Source organism: Nelumbo lutea, chromosome 7 (genome assembly GCF_056320005.1).
Source record: "Nelumbo lutea isolate HS-2025 chromosome 7, American lotus-T2T, whole genome shotgun sequence".
NCBI lineage: Eukaryota > Viridiplantae > Streptophyta > Magnoliopsida > Proteales > Nelumbonaceae > Nelumbo > Nelumbo lutea.
In genome coordinates this window covers 31,092,040-31,117,546 of record NC_142690.1, presented here as the reverse complement: position 1 = coordinate 31,117,546, position 25,507 = coordinate 31,092,040, and the positions used below count along the sequence as shown (strand labels likewise).

Sequence of the window (25,507 nt, the reverse complement as noted above, 5' to 3'; positions counted from 1 at the left end):
CGGTCAAGGCATTGGGGCTGTTCTCATGCAAGAGGGTTGGCCACTAGCCTTTTTCAGCAAGGCCTAGTTGAAAAACAGTCCTAGAAGTATGGGACTGTGCTAGAAAACCAGAAAAACTTACAAGAGAAGATTAGAGGAGAGAGAGAGAGAGAGAGAGAGAGAGAGAGAGACGTGGCAAGGAGAGTTAGAGGATGAGGAGTTCGAATTTAACCTCCCTCTAACACTCTAATACTCTTTTATTAAGTTAATCTTTTAGTAATTACAAGAGAGGTTCTTAGTTGGACAAGAAATTACAAAAAAGGAACATAGAAGAGTATGGGCCTAGAATAAGGCCCATTACAGAGAAGAACATAAAGATAATATACAGTAACAACCTATGGGCCATTCGACCCATCTTCTCTACACTCCCCCTCAAGCTGAGCATAGATGTCAATCATGCCCAGCTTGCTAGTGTCATGCTTAAGCCTTGCCTTGGGAAGTTCTTTGGAGAGGAAATCTGCCAATTGTCCTTCAGAGGTAATGAATGGAAGACACACTTCACCTGAAGAGACTCTTTCTCGAATAAAGTGTCTATCAACGTCAATATGTTTTTAGCTTTATCATGTTGTACGGGGTTGTGAGCAATGTTGATGGCAGTCTGATTATCACAGTACAACATCATTGGCTTGTCATAATCAATCCCAAGTTCTTCCATCAATGACCTTAGCCACAATAGTTCAGAGACTCCATGTGCCATGGCCCTGTATTCTGCTTCTGCTGAGGATCGGGCCACAATTGATTGTTTCTTGCTCTTCTAAGAGACAACATTACCAGCCACCAGACTGCAATACCATGAAGTGGATCTTCTGTCATCAATATTTCCAGCCCGGTCAGCATCAGTATAGGCTTCGAGTTTCAGATGTCCATGTTTGGTAAACATAATCCCTTTTCCCGGAGAGCCTTTCAAATAACATAGAACTCATTCTGCAACTGCCATATGAGTATCTCTATGTGCATGCATGTACTGGCTAATATAGCTAACAACATATGCAATATCTGGCCGAGTCATGCACAGGTACAGAAGCTTCCCAAGAAGTCTCTGAAAAACCCCTTTGTCTTCCAACAATGTCCCATCTGAAACAGACAGTTTGTGACTCATATCAATAGGAGTAGCAGCTGGTCTAACACCCATCTTCCCAGTTTCAGAGAGCAAGTCAAGGACATACTTCCTTTGGGAGATAAGAATCCCATTCTTGGATCTAGCAACTTCTATGCCAAGGAAGTATCTCAATTCCCCCAAATCCTTAATCTCAAATTCTGTACGAAGGAAAGACTTAAGAGCACGAATTCCTAAGGCATCATTACTAATCACAACAATGTCATCAACATACACAATGGGATAGACTGCCAGGGAATCATTTCTCTTAACAAAGAGAGTATGATTTGACTGTGTCTGAGTGTAGCCAAATTTAACAAGTGCTGTTCTAAATTTCTCAAACCATGCTCTAGGAGACTGTTTGAGGCCATAAAGAGATTTCTTCAATTTGCATACCTTTCCTTGCATCTCATTTCCATACATTCCTGGAGGGAGAGACATATAGACTTCCTCATGTAAGTCACCATTCAGAAATGCATTCTTTACATCCAACTGATAAAGGGGCCAATCAAAGTGAGCTGCCAGAGATAAGAGAACTCTCACAGATGTCATCTTCGCAACTAGAGCAAAAGTCTCCAAGTAATCAATCCCATACGTCTGTGTGTACCCTTTGGCAACCAGTCTGGCCTTATACCTCTCAATAGTCCCATCAGCCCGGTATTTAATGGTAAAGACCCACTTGCAACCAACCGGATCCTTCCCTTCAGGCAAATCCACCACTTCCCAAGTATCATTTTTGTGTAGGGCATCCATCTCAGATTGCATGGCATCTCTCCATTCTGGAATCTCAAGAGTTTCTGACACAGATCTAGGAATAGGGTTAGAAGCAACTGAAGAGAGATAGGCAAAGTATGAAGGAGAAAGTAGGTCATAAGAAAGGTGTTTGGTAATGCAGTGTGCATTGCACTTCCATTTTCCTTTCCTAACAGCAATAGGAACATCAAGATCCAGGAAATATGGTTCCAAAGAAGTTAAAACAACACCTGTTGTCTCATCTGCGATTGGAAGTGTATGAGACTCATCTGCAGCAAGAGAAACAACCTGCTCATTCTTGGACCTTTGCCTTTGATACACCTTGGGATTGTGGGTAGGACGAGGAGGTAAAGAGATAGAAGCATTAGGACAAGAAGAATGAAGTGACTAATCCCCCCTGATTCATTTTGTGAGGACACAGGCCCATTAAGAGACTCAACTGGGATAGGGAGAGGAAGACCAAACACTTGTGACAAATTCTCCCCCTGTTGACAATGTCCTTCCTAAGAGGACCCATAAAAAAGAGAAAGTTCATCAAAGGTAACATCCATGGAGACATATCGAATGTTAGTCTTTGGATCAAAACAACAGTAACCCTTTTGTGTGGGGGAATAACTAAGAAAAGTGCATTTGTGGGATTTTGGTTCAAACTTATGTCTCTGGACACTTGGAATAGGGAAGAGATCCTTGTCTGGATGAAGAAGACTGAAGGGGGATTTAAACCCTAAAACCCTGGATGGCATATAGTTTATGAGATAGGTAGCAGTGAGAACAGCATCACCCCAAAATCTTATGAGAACATGTGAGGCAAATAAAAGAGAACAAAAAAATATAATCCACAGTACTTCAAGAACACTCCGTATAGGTCCAAGAAGTAGTTGAACTAAAGTAGAGGCTTGTACCACTTAGCTTAGATCAGTTTTCAGCAGTTTGGAAGTCCAATAACAGCCGAACCACACTTCCAAAATAACCCAAAAATTTCTGAGTAGAATCAGTCCAGCAACTGTGGGCCGAATGGAGGTGTGCTTTGAATGCTTTGACAATCCTCCCAAATAACAAAATAACTCAGCAAAGAATTGAGAAAACAGCTTACAGTATCTCTAGTTTGAACTTCAAACCAGGCCGAACACTTTGCTCTCTGAGCTAGCTTCGAAATCCCTTTTCTCTGATTTCAAATCAGGCTGAAAAACTTGCTCTCTGATTCTTCCTGGTCACCGAACCCTTCTCCAAGTGTATAGAAACTTGGGCACCCTCCAATGACCTCCAAGAACCAGGCAAATGACTTTAAACATTCAGACCTAGAACCTCCTCATGCAGTTGGCTGAACTAGAACCACATGAGGGACACGCCAAGCAATGACCCGCTCTGATACCAAGTTGAAAAACAGTCCTAGAAGTATGGGAATGTGCTAGAAAACCAGAAAAACTAACAAGATTAGAGAAGGAGAAAGAGAGAGAGCTGTGGCAAGGAGAGTTAGAGGATGAGGAGTTCGAACTTAACCTCCCTCTAACACTCTAATACTCTTTTATTAAGTTAATCTTTTAGTAATTACTAGAGAGGTCCTTAGTTGGACAAGAAATTACAAAAAAAGAACATAGAAGAGTATGGGCCCAGAATAAGGCCCATTACAGAGAAGAACATAAAGATAATATACAGTAACAGCCTATGGGCCATTCGGCCCATCTTCTCTACAGGCCTTAACATCACAAAAGTGGGCCAAATCAGTTTATGAGCGAGAGTTAATAGCAATAGTCTTAGCAGTCCAACATTGGCGATCCTACTTGATCGGTAGACAGTTCACAATTCGGACCGACCATCAAAGTCTGTAGTTCTTATTGGATCAATCAGTTCTATCCCCGGAACAGCAACGCTGGATATCCAAGCTACTGGGGTACGACTACAGAATTGAATACAAAGCAGGGGCTGCTAACCGAGTGGCGGACGCCCTCTCATGGCACCCACAGTCATTTCAGTTACTAGTATCTTCCCCAACTTCTCCACTCCTGGATCTACTACGAAAAGAAGCCCAATCCCATAAGGAGTTACAGCAGTTGAAGGCCCAAGTATTGGAAAATCCCTCACTGCACCCCGGGTACACAATTAAGAATAATCTACTCTTCTTCAAAGGATGCCTGGAAATCCTGGCAGCCTCTTCTCATCTCAGGAAGCTCCTAGAATTATTCCATGCCTCACCCACAGGTGGCCACTCCGGCATCCTACGAACACAAAAGCGCATCACCATACAATTTCATTGGAAGGGCATGTGTACATTTATCCAGAACTTCATAGCCGGGTGTGCAGCATGCCAACAAAACAAGTCAGCCACTACAACCCCAGTAGACCTCTTGCAACCACTCCCAATACCAACCCAAGTCTGGGATGATATGTCAATGAATTTCATCATGGGATTGCCCGTTTCTGCTGGCAAAACAGTTATCCTTGTGGTAGTAGATAGACTGGCAAAATACATTCATTTCCTACCTCTATCACACCCATTTACAGCAGCCACAGTTGCTGAATTATTCCTCTGGGAAATTGTGCGCCTACATGGGCTCCCCAGCTCAATTGTATCAGACAGGGACCCTATCTTTATGAGCCGTTTCTGAGCTGAGCTTTTTTGTCTACACGGGGTTAAACTATTCAAGTCAACTAGCTACCACCCCCAATCTGATGGACAGACAGAGGAGGTTAACAAGAGTCTCGAAACATATCTGAGATGCTTTGTGGGAGATTGACCAAGGCAATGGGTGAAGTGGATCTACTTGGCCGAATGGTGGTACAACACCACTTTCCATAGCGCCGTGGGGATGACACCCTTCAGAGCTTTATATGGTCGGGACCCTCCCCCTCTACTTCCTTATGAAAAAGAAACCACCACAGTAACGGCCATTGAAGAACAACTAATGCAATGGGATGAGGTGCTAAGGGAACTGAGACATCATCTCTTACAGGCACAACAATGGATGAAGCACACCTATGATAAACACCACAAGAATGTCCAATATGAAATAGGTGATTGGGTGTTTCTCAAGTTACAACCCTTCAAGCAGATTTAAGTTGCAAGCCGACAGTGGAACAAACTCAACCCACGCTATTTTGGTCCATTTAAAATCCTGGAGAGAATATGATCAGTGGCCTACAAACTGGACCTTCCAAAAACATCCAAACTGCACCCTGTATTCCATATCTCCTTACTGAAGAAGGGGCTGAAGTCAGGAGTCATTACAAGTGTGACCCTTCCCATATTTTCAGAAGAAGGACAAGTGCAGACTGAGCCAACCCGCATCATTGATTTCAGATGGGTGTGCTGGGGAGGCAGAGTCATACCAGAGGCATTAGTTGTTTGGTCTAACCTTCCGGAAGAGGATGCAACCTGGGAATCCTACTTAGATCTGCAATCAAATGTTCCTACATTAGACCTTGAGGGTATGGTCACTCTAAAGGAAGGGGGGATTGTCAAGACTGCTGGAACAGACCAACAGAAGGCAGTTAATCAGTTTTACAAGAGGAGGCCACGCCAGCACAACGAACCATCCACTTGTAACAATTGCCTTGTAACAACTGTAACAATCAAGATTGTAAGACTAAGTAGTAGAGCAGAAAAGGGAATAGGACATTGATTCTTTCACCATTAAACTCTCTCTCCTCTCTCTCTCTCTCTCTTCTTCCAAGAATTCAGGAGGTTGGCCCCTCGAAGAGCCCTGAGTTAGGCAGGTTCCTAACAAACACTCGGTTGGTAGCCAATAGGAGGCCAAAACACAAGCTGGCAACAATATAGGGAGAGAATAAAATCTCCCAAAAATTAACTAGGGTTTAGAAAATTGTGGAATAGCTCCTCATAACTCCAGAAATGCAAAACGTCATGAGGGAAACAAGTTTCAAGAAAGAAACAATCTCAGATGCAAAGGAAAAACCCCAAACATCAAACCTGTATTTTTTTATGATCTTGATTGAAAAATCTGGTAAAATTTAGGGATGTTCAACAGGATATAAGAATCATACCAAAATCTCCCTAAAATTAGGGCATGCTCGATTGTACCAATTTCAAGGGTTGCTGCTTTTGTATGGACTGATGACATTTTCTGGCAGCGGTCTACCATCATCAAGTCTTCCTGGGTTCAAGGGTCAGTCGAAGGAGCTCTTCTAAGGTCAAAAAAATGATTTTGCTACCAAGTTGTAAGATTTAGAAGGGAGGAAGAAGAGAAGAGAGGATAAGGGAAGAGAAGGTTTCGATAGGAAGGGGTGAGTTATTGTTCACACCCCAAAAAGAGCCTTCTATATTAAAAGATAGAAAATTACATAAAAGCCCCTTGAATGGGAACCCAAATAAAGAAAGGATAAAAAGAGTAAAACACCCTTGCCCACAATACATATTCTCAACATCCACCAAAAAATTATTTTTTAACTTTGGATGTATGTTCACTTTATGCAAGTATTTAGACCTGAATGTACTACCAAGTCAGATCAAATCATGTTTTATAAGACAATTCAAACATTCACTGATTAAGTCCCAATCAACTAAACATTGATACTTAAATGGTGATCTTTCTATTTTCCTTCTATATGGATATTATCATGTTATGGAGAACAAGAGGAAAAAGTAAATTAGTAACTCACCTTGCATGAAGGGTTGATAGAGAAATTGATGGATCAAATAGCTGGGTATATCTTCATGTTCTGTAAATTCTTTTGCTTTCATATCCTCCAAAATAAACAATGTAGATGACTTATATTGAACATGACTTCAGAAGCTTCTATTATTCTGTATCAACTCAATGATTCTCTGACAGGGAAATCTTTGTATCAACACATGGCCATGTGTTGCTCTTAGTCATTATTCTGAACTGGATGGGCTCTTTTGCTTGATTAGCTGTACCAGATAGCAAGGAGTTTCAAAAAAAGGTTTCTCTAAGATATGGCATGGACTTGTTCAAAGAATATGATGATTCCTCACATCTCAGTGCAATAATCAGCTTATGGACCCAGTGCTCAATAATTAGGTCATCCAACTGATGGATCATCTTAGACATACATAGACAGAAAATGTTCAGAATAAGGATTTTCATAAAGGTTTCTCTAAGATTTGGCACTAGGTTGTTAAAAGAATATGCTGATGCCTCACATCTGAATGCAATAATCATCTTATTTGCCAATGGTAATCAATTAGGTTATCCAATTAGACATACATAAGCAGAAAACATGCAGAATAAGGAATTACATGAAGGTTCCTCCAATGGTCATCAATTATGTCATCCAACTGATGGAACATATTTAGATGTACATAACCAAAAAACATGCAGAACAAACCCATGTGTCTGATATGGATACTGGTTCTGGCCATCTTGGGTCATGAGAGGGGTGGACTGCAAATGAACCCAAACTATGTTACCCAGGTACAGCAAGGATATATCTGGACAAGGTATCATATATGGAATTTACACTAAAAGTTCAAGTAACCAACGTGATTTAGCACCCTTGTATGTGTTTCTGGGTTTCATAGGACCCACTCTCTAGCATTTTAACATGAAGTGGTTGGTCTCATACTCAATCCATATTTGTTGATATTTTATCATCAAGCCTGTTAGAGTCAACAGTACAGGGGTATTTTGGTCTTTTTTCTATCTAGTTAAAAGTGAATGGTCTATTTTATTCAAGTTTAAGTTGTGTCCCGCCTCTAGTAAGGGACAATAATGTCTTTTGTAATTCAGCTTATTCACTATAAATACAAAGTGGGCTGGCTGGGCTGAGTGACTTTTTCTCTCCTGGCTGAACCCTTCTTCAGAAACCAGTTATTTTTTTTTTCTTTTCTCATTGCCCTTTGTCTTCCTGAGATCGCCAGCAGCCATATCAGTTTTTTTTAATATCTTCTAAACAGATTGGAAGTTCGATAAGGGGCCAAAAAGGAGTGGTCATTTTTTGTTCTTGGAGGTAAATATGCCTCCGGTTGCTGTGGTGGTGTACTAGATACCTTCTATTCGATGATACGAAGAGGGCTGGTTGTGGACAGGTATGAACAGAAATATCTATTTGCCTAGTAGTGGACTACAGCCACTTTCTTTTGGTCTAGGTTTCATTTATGTGGCAGTGTGAATTGATAGGTATGCATATAATCCTCTTTTCCTTCTGTTTATACCTGGATATGTGAGTTGAAAGTAGGGTTTTGGATGCTGAATTCATGACAGCAGTAGTGTGTGGTGTGGTGCTGAATAGTAGAAGGTGAGTACTTTGTCTATAATAGTGATTCCTTTGTGAAGTGAGGTGAATCAGTTAAAATGACATCAATTGGAGATGGGAGTGACAATAAAACAGGTGTCATGATTCCTCCAGATTACTTAAATGTTCAAATGACATCCATTAAGTTGAATGGTGAGAACTATGTGCCGTGGGCCAAATCCATTGAGGTGTTTTTAAAAGCCAAGAAAAAGGTAAAACATGTGAGAGAGGAGAAACCCCCCTTTGATTCTCTAGGGCTCAGTGTTTGGGAACATGAGGATGCACAAATTATGACCTGGTTGTGGAATAGCATGGGACCTAAAATCATTATGAATTTTATGTTCCTAAATACAGCTAAAGAAATCTGGGATCATGCTAAGAAACTTTATTCCGACCAAGACAATACCGCTAGGGTATATCAGCTTTACCAAGATACTTTAATCTGAAGTAAGGTAACCAAAGCTTGGAGGAATACTATGCAAGCATGAGAAATATCCGTAATGAGCTTAATGTATATCATCCTCTGACACCAGAAGTTCAGGTTCAACAACAACAGCGAGAGCAACTTGATATGACAAGATTTCTAGTTGGTATGAAGGCTGAATATAAACCTGTTCGAGCACAAATACTTGGGGGGGGGGGGGCGGTCTGCTCTCCCCTCGCTTGAAGAAGTGTTTGCTCATCTTTAGGGGATATCTATTGATTCTACAGAGTCTTCTTCTCTCTCGGACAAATATGGTTTTGTGGTGACTAGAGGGGGATGTCGTGGAAATAGAGGTGGTGGAGATGGTGGCCGTGGGCTTCCAAGAAACCAAGGTGGTCCTATGTTTAATCGTTTTAGTGGCCGCAATGGAGGTCAAGAGTCAGGGGGAGGTTGTGGTAGAGGAAGAAGTAAAGCAACTAGAAAATGCACATATTATGGATTAGAGGGGCACACTATTAATTTCTGTTATGATCTACATGGTCCACCCAACACTTGGGCTAACCATGCTGTGACCTGTGGCAGTGGTACATTTAGTGAAAACCAGCAAACTGATCAGACTCCCTCCATATCTACTGGTGCTTCTGGGAAGGACCTTCTCATGTACCACGTGAGGTATATAAGAAGTTCCTTTAGACATCCTTTCAGTAGAACACTGCTATTCTTGCCCATTCAAGTATGGCTTACTTAGCTTCTAAACGTTCACACTGGATCATTGACTCTGGAGACTTAGATCATATGTCTGAGACTCCAAATGTGTTTTCTTCACTTTCTCAGTCTTCTACATCTCAAACAGTTACCCTTGCTAACAGTTCTACCTCTCCCATTTGTGGTGTTGGTGATGTTGATCTTACCTCCTTATCTTTATCCTCTATTTTATATGTTCCCAAGTTCCCTTTTAACCTTATGCTTGTTAGTAGATTAATCAAGTCACTAAATTGTTCTATAACCTTTTATCCCTCTTCCTGTGTGTTTCAGGATATCAAAACGGGGATGAAATTGGTGGAGGGCATGAGGCAGGTGGATTGTATTACCTTGATGGTGGTGGCCCGCCAGTTGCATTTCAGTCATCTCTTACTCCTCTCTAATGGCACTGCAGACTTGGCCATCCATCTCTCAAGGCTCTGAAGTTGTTGGTTCCGTCCTTAAGTCACCTTCCATCATTGGATTGTGAGTCATGTCAGCTTGGGAAACACCATAGAGTCTCTTTTATTCCAAGAGTTGATAATCGTGTCTTGAGTCCTTTTTCTTTAGTTCATTCAGATGTTTGGGGTCCAAATAAAGTGGTGTCATACAATGGTTATAAGTATTTTGTAATTTTTGTTGATGACTTTTCAAGGGTGACATGACTCTATCTTATGAAAGACCGAAGTGAATTGTTCCCTATTTTTCAAAAATCTTATGCTGAAATACATACCCAGTTTAGAGTTCATATTAAAATTCTTCGCTCCGATAATGCGAAAGAGTACACATCAACACCATTTCAGCAATACTTAGAGCACCATGGGATAATTCTTTAAACTTTTTGTTCCTACACCCCACAACAGAACGGTGTGGCTGAATGGAAAAACCGACACTTACTTGAAACTGCTTAGTCCATTATGCTTAATATCAATGTCCCAAAGCGTTTTTGGAGTGATGCTGTCTTGACATCATGTTTCCTTATCAATTGGATGCCCATGTCCATCCTTGGAAGTCAATTCCCTTTCTCAGTATTGTTTCTCACTCTGTCTCCGTTTTCTCTTACCCCTAGAGTCTTTGGGTGTGTTTGTTTTGTTTTGAACTTAGGGCTTGGTTTAGACAAGTTAGATGCACGTGCTACTAAATGCATCTTACTTGGATACTCCAAAACCCAAAAAGGGTATAAGTGCTATAACCCTAACTCTCATAAGTCATTTGTGTGTTCAGATGTCACTTTCTTTGAGTCAGTCCCATTTTTCTCGAGTACTGAGGTCCCTTCTCCTTCCCCCATGGTTCCACTCCCTGTTCCAGTTGAGGACCCCCTTCTTGTGGTTCCTGTTCCGGTTGCAGATTCCCTTTCCGTGGTTCTTATTCCATTCCCTCCCTCTCTAGTGCAGGTTATTACTGAGAGGCCACCAATCAGACAAGTGTATACTCACAGAAGAGCACTGGCCCCTCCTCCAATTCAGTCCTCTTTGACAGATCCTGTGGTTGCACCTCCTCCCTCAAACCTTGATCTTTCTATTGCATTGCAGAAAGGTAAACGTAGTTATACATCTCATCCTATTTCTCATTATGTTTCAGTTGCTCACCTTTCTACTTTCCATCACCATTTTATATCCCTGCTATCCTTTGTTTCCATTCCCAAAATTGTTCAGGAAGCTCTTACCTCTCCAAGGTGGTGGCAAGTAATGGAAGATGAATTATCTGCTTTACAACACAATCACACGTGGGAACTTACTACTCTCCCTCCCGGTAAGCATGTTGTGGCGAAAGGGTAAACTCAGAAAGAGGGAATCGACTATGAGGAAGCCTTTTTTTCCCGTGGCCATGCTTAAATCCATTAGAATCTTGCTAGCTATAGCAGCATACCATGACTATGAGATTTGGCAAATGGATGTCAAAACAGTTTTCTTGAAAGGAGATCTTACTGAAGATATCTATATGCAGCAACCGCAAGGTTTCATACCTGCAGGTCAGGAACCCATGGTATGCAGACTTAATCGATCCATATATGGACTTAAGCAAGCTTCTAGGAGCTAGAACATCCGGTTTGACTCTACCGTCAAACAGTTTGATTTTGAGCAAAATCCAGATGAGCCCTGTGTTTACAGGAAGACAGTAGGAGATAAGGTTATGTTTTTGGTTCTGTATGTAGATGACATCCTACCCATTGGGAATGATGTAGGGATGTTAACTACGGTGAAAGTGTGGCTTTCACAACAATTCTCCATGAAAGATCTTGGAGAAGCCTCCTACATCTTGGGACTTTGACTCTAGAGAGATAAATCGAAGAGGATAATAGGATTATCCCAATTTGCTTACATTGACAAGATTGTCACGAGATACAGTATGGAGAACTCCAAAAAAGAAAATGTTCCTTTCAGGCACGGAGTCACTCTCTCCAAGGGCATGTCTCCCAAGACTCCCGAGGAGATTGAGGGCATGAGAAAGGTTCTCTATGCCTCAGCCATAGGGAACATCATGTATGCCATGCTGTGCACTCGGCTAGACATTGCTTAGGCTGTGAGTGTGGTAAGTAGATACTAGTCTAACCCAGGCCAGGAGCATTGGACAACTGTGAAACACATTCTAAAATACCTTCGAAGGACAAAAGAGTTTTGTCTGGTATTTGATGGTAGTTCACTACAGATCGTTGGGTATACTGATACCGACTTCTAGCCAGACCCAAATGGTAGAATGTCTACATCTGGTTACATCTTTATGATGGGGTCCTGAGTAGTGAGAATAACAATCCACAACCCAAGCCGAGCACATTGCCGTAAGTGAGGCTGCCTAATGGATGGTGTTCATTCTGGAATTTGGAATTCAGCACATCACCCATTCCACTGTTGTGTGACAACATTGGATCTATGGGAGATTGATGTTAAAAGGTAGCATCAGCGGAGAATGTGGCAGACCCATTAACTAAGCCACTAGCACAAAGTGTTTGAGAAACACATAGATAGTTTGAGACTCCGGTTTGTACCTGATTGGACCTAAGTGCAAGTGGGAGCTGTTAGACAGTGTATGCCCTTCGCTCCAATTAGATTGATGTACTTATTGTCATTTATTGTAAATGAATAAAGTGCATAATTGATTCATGTTCTATTGGTGTGTTTCTGTGTAATACCCTTAAACTGGACATTTATCAGACTTGTGTTTGTTTAGAATCTTCACAGCTGTTGGATAGATCTAGGGAGATTTATCTTGCCAATGCTGACATTGATGTGCCACCAAGTTGGTTGGGGTGGCTTGTCTCAGCTGCCAAGGTGGGACATGAGGTACATGCACTGTGGGTTTGCTTGAAACCCTGAACTGGACCAAATTCCAGTATTGCTCTACACCTTGGAGATAGATGGAAAAAACTGGAATGTTACACCTGACCCATAGACTCGATTATGGTACTGCACTAGGTGTTAGGTTGGACTGTCTTTGATATGCCAATCAGCGAGATCCTTAGAGGGGGTCAAAACCTAGGTATGTTGGGACATTTCGAGAATTCACTTGAGTGGGTGATCATAGTGACAAGATCAGCCCCTTTGTCGGACAAAGTGAATGATCGAGGAATGCACTCTTTGATGGAAACCTAAACTATCGGTAGTGGATTTCAAATGTGTTTGAAATTTGTTTTGCAAAATATATTTATATAGAGATATACATATATATTATGGTTTTAAGTTGTTTGCAAAAGGTGTTAATTCCAGGGATCCATGTGAGTAAAGAGTGCAGCATTGTACCTTGCAACCGAGGGAGAGGTCCTCTCTTGTCAGGCAGTGTTTGATCATTATGGGTTGAGAGGTTAAGTGTAAGACCATTGGGGGTATTACCTGATGGGCTAATCTTGCATCTTCCCACAGTCCTTAGGCCTTCATAAGATGGTTGGACCTAATGACCATTTAGTGTAAATGTTGGGCCCATTAAGAGCCTGTGGTGATGGACTCAGGAGTTCATTATGTCCTACAGTGAATTCGGCTAGGCCTTGTAACAGAGGCTGGGCTGAACCCATGTGGCTGATGTGAAGATCAATGCTAGGGTCCCACGCCATACAAAGAGGGCCAAGTTAGCCAGCATATTAAAGGGTGAGTGAGCTATGTGACTTAATGGGCCTAAAGCCCATTTCAAACTGGGCTTAAGTCAGTTAATTAAAAGGGGGCGAAATCTGATTTGTAACTTGATTATGATTAGTTGAAGGATAAGATAAGTCTTATCCATTTGAGAGTCTAGATCCAAATATCAGATTTGGATCAAGAAATTCTCTCCTAATTAGATTAGGAAGTTGATCCAAAGTAGGCTATAAATAGGGGGCGAATTCCTTAGTTTATAGACACTCAACAACCTGCAGAATTCTTCCCCAGTTCTTGCCGCCCCTACCCAGTTCGATTTCCACCTTGGAGCTGATCAAGAAAGGTTCTTGATATTGTTTCTTGTTGGAAGAAACAATTCAAAGTCGTGCTCACCAGCCCTTGTTCGATTCTTATTGAAGAATTTAGGTTATTGCTGAAGAACCATCATGTTGATCCTGCCTCACCATACGCTGTGTCATCTTCAGTGGAGGCGGGTTTTGGTCTTCTCTTTGGGTGTGAACACCTACGTTTGGAGTTATTGTTACTTTGTATCAGATATATCCCTCTCTTCTCTTTTGGTTTCAGATCTGGTCCATTTTTTATTCAAGAACGAACCTTGAAAACGCAGTTTTCTAAATTAGGGAATACGATTCCCAGATGGGAGAGAAAGAAATTTTTTGAAATTTCGCCCAACCTTCTTGCAGGGTCCGGCCATCCATATAATGGATCTCCCGTCCCTTCAGTGCAGAAGTTGAGTACAGGGCTATGACTCATATTACATGTGAACTAGTATGGTTGAAGAATTTATTACAAGAGATGGGGTTCTCAATTGACAGACCCATGAGGTTATACTGTGATAATCAAGTTGCTATACACATCTCTTCTGATCCAGTCTTCCATGAGAGAACAAAGCATATTGAAGTCAATTTCCACTTTGTAAGAGAAAAAGTGATTAGTGGAGTGATAACTACTCATGTGAGTTCAGGAAGCTAGTGGACAGATCTATTTACAAAGGGGCTGTCTCGGGGCAGAGTAGATTACATATGTGACAAGCTGGGACTATATGACATATATTCTCTAGCTTGAGGGGGAGTGTTAGAGTTGAGAGTATAGGGGTATTTTGGTCTTTTTTCTATCTAGTTAAAAGTGAATGGTCTATTTTATTCAAGTTTAAATTATGTGTCCCACCTCTAGTAAGGGACAATAATGTCTTTTGTAATTCTGCTTATTCACTATAAGTTTAAGTTAAGTGTCCCACCTCTAGTAAGGTTCACCTCTCCTGGCCGAACCCTTCTTCTCCTCTTCATACTTCGAACCTAGAACTAAATAGGATTAATCTACCTATTTACAAAGCCAAACAAATACCCCTTGAATGCAAATTTTGTAGATGACCCACAAATTTCAATTACAATGTAATCATGTAGGCCTTATAGTTTTCATACTTTGGATGTTTTAAGTATTGGGATTAATTCCTAGTCAAGATGAGTGGCACTACCATAGCATGAGGAGAACAAAAACATGCTTTTCTCTTTTCTCTCTAAGACAACAACTGTAAGTATGAAATGATACAAAGCAAACATCCTGAAATTCAAGTAAATACAGGTGGAAGAAAAAAGTAATAAACGGAAAAGCAAGATTAAGCTCAACCTATTTATGCAAGACATTGCATTCATAGCTAAATGCATAAGGTACAAGATCAAGCACTAACCTTGCACAAGTATTTTTTTCGAAGTTTAATGGCTATATGTATGCATCTCTTAACATTGATCTTCAACATCTTATCATTGAAAATCTGCAAGATCGTTAAGAGGAGTAAAAACATGCATTTATCTAAAGTATACACATAAAACTACAATATATGTTGAAGAAATAAATATTTGTCAAACACAAAAATTTTATGGCACCAATAGAGAAATACAAAAGGAGAAGCAAGTAAAATAACAAATTGAACCCCTAAAATAACAAACAGAATATCGTAGAGAGACAATACATGCACCATGTATATTCTCATAAGAAGAGGAGAAGAGCTATGCCAAGATGCACAAGGGCAAATCTTCTATTGACAGTATGGGAGAGAGGAAAGCAAGAATTTTGAAGGAACAAAGGAGGCTATAATTGATTGTATCACAATTAAAGAGGTTCAGTGGGTTAAATGTTTGAAGGCATTCTCTCCTTTCTCAACCAATGGCATTGTTAGGAAGTGGAGGGAAATGACAAGATCATCAACAAAGAAATATGTAATCAAGGTTCAAAGTATCGAAAATGCCAAGTGTATCAGAAAGACAATTTTAAGAGATGTACCGGGATATGCCTCGGATACACATGTATCAGAGAAAAATTAAGATGCACATGGAAACACTATAAACACTTCAATAAATCATAAAAATACATCAATAACACTATATAAGGCCTTAGTGAGGTATACGCGCATTAAATTAATATATTTTAATGGGTTTTATGAAGAAATACACCATGGTCAAGTATCATTTCCATTAAAAAAACCTATTCTTAATTATAATTCTTAGGTTTTACGGGATGGGAAAAGCCCAACTATCCTATCCAACCATAAAACATGCACTGGCACAACTTCTAAGTGAAAATATAATTAATAATTATTTCTTATTTAAATAGTTACTATCTATTTCTTTTAATTCCAAAAATTCCAAAAAATAAAAAATAAATAAACATTGTACAATATATTCAAAAAAATATTGACGAAGAAATTTTAATTGCTTTGTAGATATGATAGATCATCTATAGATCTACAATATATTCTTAATCCTTATGATTCGGTCATAAAGATATAATTAATTATTATTATTGTTTTTAATTCTCAAAAAATAAAAAATAATTATTGAATAAGAAATTTCAATTGCTTTATGGATATGATAGATCATCCATAGATCTAAAACATATTAAGTCTTTATAGGTAGATAAAAGAAATACATTTTTCATTTTTTTTGTTATTTTATATTTTCCCAAATTTCTTCATAAAATTTTCATAGATCTACTCATAACACAAAAAAACTGTGATTTTCAACAGAAAAAAATGTAGGTCAAGATATATTTAAACATTTGCAAGAATTCAAGCAAAAGAAAACAAGAAACTACAAGATATTATGAGAAAAAATGAAAAAAATGACCTATTTTCGTAATATTTTCCAAACTTGAAAAATCTTCAAAAACATTGATGATTCATGCTTGTTCGGGGAAAGAAGGTGCTTTCCCCCCCTTTTTTTTTCATGTATCTTTTGTACACCATATCAACCGATATGCTATCGATATGCCCAATACATGGCCGATATGGGACGACACGATGGAAAAAAGATGATACCACCTACTTTGTATCCTATATTGATCCTTCAAAGATATGATACAATATGGCCAATATCGAGCATGTCGTGTCAATAATTTAAACCTTGTATGTAATTATAAAGAAGTTGGTTGCCACCAAATAGGAGCTTTATTAAACTTAACTTTGACAACAATAGTTTGGGGAACCTGGGGCCACTAGTTGTGGGAGGAGCTTTTAAAGATGAAGGAAATGTAATTTATTTACTCTTTGGGCCTTCTGGAGTGGGGGACTAATGGCTGAAGGCAGCTTTCGAAGGAGTGCAGTGGACATGTGACACGAATATAAGAAAATTACTATTTTAAGGGGATTCTAAGGTGGTAATTACTTGGATGATGAACTATGAAAATGTTTAGTCAGCATATAGAAATGAACTCAAGAAACTTAGAAGGTTGAGTAGAAGTATGAAAGTGAAAGTTCAGTGGGTTCCAAGAACAGCTAAAAGCATGGCTGATGCACTAGCCAAAAAGGGGTAACTAGAAACCAGTTCTTTTGGGCTCAATAGTAAAATTAACAAGTATAGGGAGAGATAGTAGTTACTATGCACTCTAAAAGGTGTATGTATGCTGTGTGCACATTTTTTCTTTATAATTGATAATGTGGAAATCTGTCGCTTACTTGTCCAAAAAAGAACTTGTTAACCAAAGAGTTGGACGATGCAGGAGAAAACAAGTTTCTCACAAAGAGATCAGTCCAGAAGGTATGGGGTCCCTCGTAATGGATTGAATGGATATGGGTTTGATAATAATCATTCTTATGGGTCTAAAATAAATGGCAATCAATTTTTTTTATACCATTTCAATGGGTTATAGTTGAATTGTATAAAAAATTGGTGGGAGATTTCACATCTGATAATGTGGTCTGCATTAGTAATATTACCAAGAATGTCATTAAGGGAATACCAGAATTTAGGGAAGGAGATAACTACCAACAAGTATTCTTTGATTAGTTAATTACATTAGAAGAACATTTCACTTTGTCCAATTCACTTGCCTTCTTTTTTCTGGTTTTTGTCTCTAATTCCACATTCTTTCTTCTACACCTCAAGTTCTTTAGGAAGTTAACTTCTAATCCTAAATTTCCTGCAAATTCAATGATTGGGTCCTTTTCTGGTTGTTTGGCTCCACATATCTCTGTAGGGTCTATCATCTTCTCATAAACTTTATCAGAAAAGAGTGTTGCCCTCTTTCCTCATAACTTCACTAAATATGCTGGAAGGTGCGATCAGATCAGATCTCCTTTATGTTTCTACTTCTTCAAGCTGTCAAATTGATCAGTCAAGAAAAGAAAAAATAATGAGAGAAACCAGATTTTTCTATGATAGATTATGCCGTGATATCATGTAACCTATTAAGGAAAAAATATAGGAAGAAAGAGAAGAGAAGAGAAAACTGAGTAAGAATATATATTTGGTAAGTGGCCACACCTACTGTGCTCTATTTTATTAGAAAATATAGTAAAAGGACAAGAATGTCCTTGCACTACATGACAAACACCTTGACACAAACTAGTTCAATAGTTTCTCAAAATCTGTCTCAAAACTCCGAGCTATCTATCTGAGCAAAATCTGAAAATACCAACACTGAGTCTATAATCATTTCACCAATATCAGCTACAATTGTTTCATTTCTCCAAACTGACAGAGACAGTTCAAAGTACATAGAGAAGTTGAAAGGGTGTGTCTAATGTGTACATACCCAAAATAATTGTATTATATATCAGTTGAGTACAAAAGGAGGGAAAGGACAACTATGCCCTCCACTAGAACAAATAAGAAAGAGTTGTATATACAAAGGAGAAATAAAAGATATTGTGCATAAGGTACGTGATAATATGATAATCCCAAACTAGTCACCCCATAGTATCTCTACACAACCCTCAAACTGATGCCAAGATAAAAGCATCGGTTTGTCAGCTAGGAACTTGTGGCGAGGATGTGTCATAGCCTTCGTGAAGATGTCAGCAAGTTGAAGACCAGACAAAACATAGGGAAGAGTGATAATTCTAGAAAGGTACTGATCTCTGATGAAGTGACAATCAACCTCTATTTGTTTAGTATGCTCATGAAAAATAGGATTACAGGCAACCTTGATGGCACTGACATTACCTGCATGGATGGGAATAGGAGTTGGGAGCTGAATATGAAGATCACCAAGAAGAGCTCTATGCCATACAATTTCACTATAGACTAATGAAATGGCTTGATACTCAACCTCAGTGGAGGATTTGGAGACTGCCTGTTGTTTCTTGCACTTCTAGGAGATAAGAGACTCACCCATAAAAAGACACCAGCCAGTAGTAGATCTTCTAGTGTCAGGACATCCAGCTGTATTTGCATCAGCATAGGTCAATAGATGTTGGGATGATGATGATGAGAAAAAAAGTCCATGAGAGATGGTACCCCTAATGACTGAATGATCTGGAGAATTGAAGTCATATGTGGTTTCCTGGGGGAAGAAACAAATTGACAGACAACTTGAATAGCATAAGAGATATCCAGCCTTGTCATGGTGAGGTAGATGACACTACCAACAAGTTGTCGATACAATGTAGCATTAGGAAGAAGCTCACCATCATCCTTAGGTGATTTGAGGTTCACCTTAAGTGGAGTATTAGGGCTGTCAATGGGTCAGGTTCTACCCAACGGACCCGATGGACCCTAACTGATTGGGTCAGTTTTGGTTCCAGGAAGCAGAACCGGTTCCCGACATAGTGTCCTGATTCTTATAGGTTCAGAGCCGGTTCCACCCAATCCTGAACCGATTCAGACCCGATCTGACCTATATATATATTAAATAAATTAATATTATATATATAATATTTTCAGTAGGTTTTTATAATTGGGTCAGACCCATTGTCCCAAGAACTTCAGTTCAGATTTGGATCTAAAACTAAGACCTTATTGGGTTTGGTCTGGTTCTGGGTCCTTAGTACTTCTTGTCAGATCAGTTTTGGTTCTATCTGGATCCGACCCAAACCTGACCTATTAATAGCCCTAAGGAGTATCCACCTGCTTATCATCAGTGAGGCAAGCAAGGTGAACCAAGTCCATAGCATACTTTTGCTAATTTACAAAGTATCCGTAGGAAGAATGAGTCACTTCTAGTCCAAGTCAAATGACCTAGATCTTTCTTCTTGAATGAGTGACTCAAGAGATCCTTGAGGTGAGAAATACTGTCATGATCATCACCAGTAATAAGTATATCAAAAACATACAGAAGAAGAAGAGTGATTCATTGGGCCCACTTCAGGATGAAGAGAGAATAGTCAGAAGGGCTTTGTATAAACCCAACATTTGTAATAATAGAGCGAAATCATTCAAATCATGCCCGACGTGCCTGTTTCTATCCATAAAGAGATTTCTTGAGGCTACAAACCATAGTTGGATCACCACAATATCCAAAAGGAGGCTTCATAAACACTGTTTCTTTGAGATGACCATGAAGGAAAGCGTTCTTGACATCCATGGATGTCCCATTACTTAATTGCTGAAATAGCCAAAACCAGTCAAATTGTAGTCATCTTTGCAACCAGAGCAAAGGTATCCTCATAGTCGATCCCATACTCTTGTTTGTACCCTTGTGCGACTAAGCGAGCTTTGTATCTATCAAGACTACCATCTGATTTCAGTTTGACAGAATATACCCACATACTCCCAATGATTGAATCATCTGAGGGTGCAGGAACAAGATCCCAAGTATCATTTTCTGTGAGGGCCTGAATTTCAGCATCCATAGCTACTTTCCAGTACAGAACTGCCATAGCCTGCTGATGAGTCTTTGGAATATCCGTAGATGCTAAGACAATAGAAAAGGACCTATGGTTAGTAGACAAACCATAGCAGTCAAGAGGTTTAGAGACATGAGAGGAACGACAAAGACGTGGAGGGGATGAAATTATCACAGAAGGAGAAGGCTCTAGAGTATTACTTACAATATCAAGGGGAGAGGAGCCATGAGCTAGTGTTGAAGGGGAGGGGGGGCGGAGATGCTGAACCGGCCATTCGCTTCCGTACATATTGGCAAAGAGACTCTAAGAGGGAAGAGGTGGAGTTCATAGTACCTATGGATTCAAAAGAATGCAAAACAGAAATAGGAGCAGGCAATTTAACAATGTGAGCAAAGAAAGGAACATTCTCAAGGAATACAAAATTTCTGGAAACATTCTCAAGAAATAGGATTGCTCTAAACCTCTTTCACTGGGAAGTTTGAACCACATACCATTAGACTAAATAAGATTACTAAAGAAAGAAGCACAAGAGAAGAAACCCAAGGGAGAAGTAGACCAAACCTTATCATCCTCTATGTGTCGATCCAAGAAGACTGAATTAAGAATGGCCAATAACCTAAGAAGGGAATCACATTCATTTGTTGTAAATTGAGGTATGCTGCTTCATTTGCTTGAGACACAAATAGGGGAGTATTGATGCATGGGAGCCCCCACTTCAAAATGCAAGTGCTTGGGAGTGCAAGTGGGGTCCCCACTTTGCATGGGAGGAAACTGGTGCAAATCATAGTGTCAAATAAATGAGTGCAAACTAAATTGGGTGCTAATTCTACACCCTGGTTGAATTTGCATGCAAATAAATGAAGACTGTTTTGAAATGGTAAAAAACTGATCTTCTTTCATTCCATTTCCAATCGGCTTATTTATACAGTAAGCTGTTGCAATAAATAGAAAACATCTTCCTAAATCAATTCCTATAATTAAGGGACTAACTATTTTAATCCCCATATTTAAGGGATTATACTTTTCCACAATCCTAGGAATACATATTCACACAATTCTATTTTTACACAACTACCAAATATAGATGCTAACTACCAAATATGCATCTACACCAGTAACCCCACGTTTTCCAACACTCCCCTCAAGCTGGTGAATAGAGGTCCTCCATTCCCAGCTTGGCTACAATTCTACGAAAGTCTATACTATTGAGCCCTTTAGTAAGTACATCGGCCAATTGTCCTTTTGTAGATACATAGGGAGTGCAAATCAACTTGCTGTCCAGTTTCTCTTTTATAAAGTGTTGATCAATTTCGATGTGTTTCGTCCTATCATGTTGAACAGGATTGTGAGCAATATTGATGGCTGACTTGTTGTCACAATATAGTTTCATAGGCTCTTCTTGTGGAATCTTCAAGTCTTCTAAAATTATCTTCAACCAGAGTAATTCACACACTCCTTGTGCCATAGCCCTGAACTCTACCTCTGCACTTGACCGAGCTACTACATTTTGCTTCTTACTCCTCCAAGTGACTAAGTTTCCTCCCAAGAAGGTACAGTAACCAGAAGTGGACCGTCTATCTACTGGAGATCCTGCATAATCGGCATCTATATATGCTTCAAGAGCCAGTCCCCCATTCCTTCTGAATAAAATTCCTTTTCCTGGATTGGCTTTCAAATAGTGCAGAATTCGATGAGCAGCCTGCAGATGAACTTCTTTAGGATTATGCATAAACTGACTTATTACACTTATAGCATATGCAATATCCGGCCGTGTATGTTCAAGATAAATGAGTTTTCCAACCAGTCTTTGGAACATCTCCTTGTCTACACTTGCATTCTCGCTGGCTTCTCCAAGTTTATGATTGGGATCTATAGGCATGGAAGCTGGTTTACATGCCATATTTCCTGTTTCTCTCAAAAGATCAACAACATAATTTTGTTGAGAGATAAAGATGCCTTGTTTAGAATGTGCAACTTCAATTCCGAGAAAATACTTTAGTCTCCCCAAGCCTTTTATCTCAAATTCTCTGGCAAGGTAGCTTTTCAATGTTTCCTTCTCTTTTTTATCATTCCCAGTAACGACTATATTGTCCACATAGAATAATAGAGCAGTAACTCCCCCTGAGGCTGTGTATTTGATAAACAATGTGTGGTCACCTTGACTTTGCTTGTAACCTGTACTAAGCATCACCTTTGTAAACCTTCCAAACCATGATCTCTTAGACTGTTTGAGACCGTATAGTGCTTTCTTCAACCTACAAACTTTGTTCCCCTTAATGCCTTCTCCAAAACCTGGTGGAATGTCCATGTATATCTCCTCTTCTAGATCATCATGGAGAAACGCATCCTTTACATCAAACTGTTGCAAATCCCAATTATAGTTAGCAGCCAAAGACAGCAACACCCTTACTGTATTCATTTTAGCTACTGGGGCAAAAGTCTCCTGATAATCTACCCCATAAGTCTGTGTATATCCCTTGGCTACCAGTCATGCTTTGTACCTTTCTAATGACGCATCAAATTTGTACTTAATTGCAAACACCCATTTACAACCTACAACCTTCTTGTTTCTCGGTAGATCCACAACTTCCCACGTGTTGTTCTTTTCTAGTGCCTCCATTTCCACTCTCATGGCTTTTCTCCACTCCTTATAAGAAAGTGTCTCGGCTAGAGTATTAGGAATTGGAATGGTGTTAAGACTGGCTAGAAAACTTTTATGGGATTTAGAGAATCTTTGGAACGACACAGATTTGGCTAAAGGGTACAATGGGCGTTTGGTACATTCTCCGATTCTTTTTCTCAGGGCAATAGGTAGGTCATACTCATACTCAGACTGTGAAAGTACAGGTTCAGGTTCTGAACATCCCTCGGTTCTAGGATTAGGAGTTGAATCTTGGACTTGCACAAGTTGAGGATCTGGATTTCTTCTCCTAGAGTAAACCTACATATATCACACATCATCATGAACATCATTGGTGGGGTTAACAGTGTCTGGATTTGGTTCAATGGTCGGGTTGTTTGACTCTTGTTGAGGCTTGGAAATGTGGGGCTCAGAGGAATGTGACTCAGAAGGATGTGATTCTTGACGGTAGGATGACTATGAGGAGGGTAATACATCTAGGGAGGGTAGATCCGAGGCCTTATCTTCCATTAGTGAGGGCTCCCCCTGAAGATAAGGTTGAGTGAAAAAGGATTGTCCCTCCTCAAATGTGAAATCGATGGAGGTGTAGAATTTTCTAGTGGCTGGATGATAACATTTATAACTTTTCTGAGTTGGAGAATATCCCAAGAAGACACACCTGATTGCTCGTGGATCTAATTTTCCCTTATTATGGACATGAACAAAGGCAGTGCAACAAAAAATTCTTGGTGTGAGATTATTTGAGGTTCGAATATCAGGGTAGAATTGAGAGAGGACTTGTATTGGGCTTCGGTTGTCAAGAACTTTAGACGGTAGTCTATTTATGGTGTATGCAGCAGTAAGGACAACTTCCCCCCTATATTGTTTTGGGACCCGATTTTGAAAGCGAAAGGCTCGGGTGGTTTGCAAAAGATGCCCATTTTTCCTTTCAGCTACCCCATTCTGTTGGGGAGTGTTAACACAGGAAGATTCATGCACAATGCCTTCTTTCTTAAAAAACGGGGACAAATTCTGATTAAAATAATCTATAGCATTATCAGATCGAAACCTTTTAATTTTCACACCAAACTGAGTTTGGACCATGTTATGGAAGTTGGGAAGAATGGCGCCCACATTAGATTTAGACTTAAGAAGAAAAATCCATGTGACCCTAGTGCAATCGTCAATAAAGGTGACGAACCATCTAGAACCAGTAATGTTGGGAATTCGAGAAGGGCCCCATATATCCGAATGAATCAAATAAAAAGGAATTGAAGATCTTTCATTGCTGATTGGGAAAAAAAACCTTTTGTGTTTAGCAAATTCACAAACATCACAATGAAAGGTTTCAACATCAATCCCTTTAAACAAGGAAGGAATTGTTTTTAAAACAAGAAATGAAGGATGACTGAAATGAAAGTGATGACGCCAAATTAAATCTTTATTGGAGGTAGATAAGAGTGACTCGTGTGTGACATGCATAATAGTGTGAGATGGTTTGCTGGTTGCTTCAAGGTAGTAAAGTCCATCCCTTAGCAAGTCCAATCTTCTTCCTCGAAACCTGGTCCTGAAATACATAGTAAGAAGGAAAGAACACAACATTGCAGTTCACATCCTGGGTGAGTTTATGTATAGAGATAAGGCTAGTGGATAACTTAGGAACATGAAGCACATTTTTAAGTAATAGGGATGGAGTGATCTGAATATTCCCAATTCCTACCACTGTGGTGAAAGTGGTCAGTAGCTCTAGAATCAAGAATCCATGGAAAAACACTAGCCGAGACATGTAATCCTAGATCACCCGAGAGAGCAAGAGAGGTAGAACCACTTCCTGGTTTCAAGGATCTCAGGAAACTCCTTAGCCTTTCAATTTCTTCATCATTAAATGGCCCCTGACTTGAGTGTTCTTGTTGCAGGATTGTGGAGACATTATGGGCCTGTTGAACTGCTTTCGAAACTTCTCAATTGCTCCATTCCTTGCTGGATGTGGGAGGTTTCCCATGAAGTTTCCAACAACGATCTTTTGTGTGTCTGGGCTTCTTGCAATAGGTGCACCAGAGGTTATCGTTAGAGTCACGGGTGGTGGTGTCACGAGCCAAGTTGTGATTGTTCTCACCCTTTCAACCACTGTAATTTCCTTCCCTTGCCACCATAGCAGAACCTTCGGGATCTTTAGGCTCGAGCATGATTTCACAACAGCTTTCCTCAGCTCTGACAAGGGGTATAACTTCATTCAATGGAGGCACTTCTTCTTTGCCGAGAATTTGTATTTGGAGCTGATCAAATTCAGCATTCAGTCCGACCAAAAAATCATACACCCTATCTCTTTCAATAAAATTCTTCAAGATCACAGCGTCATTGGGGCACTTTGTCTCAAGAACCCGATAATGATCAAGCTCATGCCACAAATTTTGCAGCAGATTTGCATACTCTGCAACACTTTTGCTCCCTTGTTTGGCCGCCACTGTCTTCACTT

General features: G+C 39.8%; 1 protein-coding gene across 30 annotated transcripts in view; it reads right to left on the bottom strand.

Moving 5' to 3' along the window:
* The window catches only part of LOC148845963 (rab GTPase-activating protein 22-like), a 119,930-nt gene that overhangs the window by 45,396 nt on the left and 49,027 nt on the right, over nucleotides 1–25,507 (bottom strand). For 22 of the 30 annotated variants that reach the window (XM_088953165.1, XM_088953172.1, XM_088953173.1 and 19 more), the window contains 2 exons: nucleotides 15,039–15,122; nucleotides 6,506–6,758 (listed from right to left, as the gene is read on the bottom strand). In XM_088953165.1, coding sequence (XP_088809291.1) covers nucleotides 6,723–6,758; nucleotides 15,039–15,122 — 120 coding nt within the window. In that variant the 3' untranslated portion in view covers nucleotides 6,506–6,722. Of the gene's footprint in view, nucleotides 1–6,505; nucleotides 6,759–15,038; nucleotides 15,123–18,465; nucleotides 20,480–20,615; nucleotides 20,745–25,507 lie in introns of those variants that run through there. The other 8 variants (XM_088953164.1, XM_088953146.1, XM_088953174.1 and 5 more) reach the window with 3 other exon arrangements.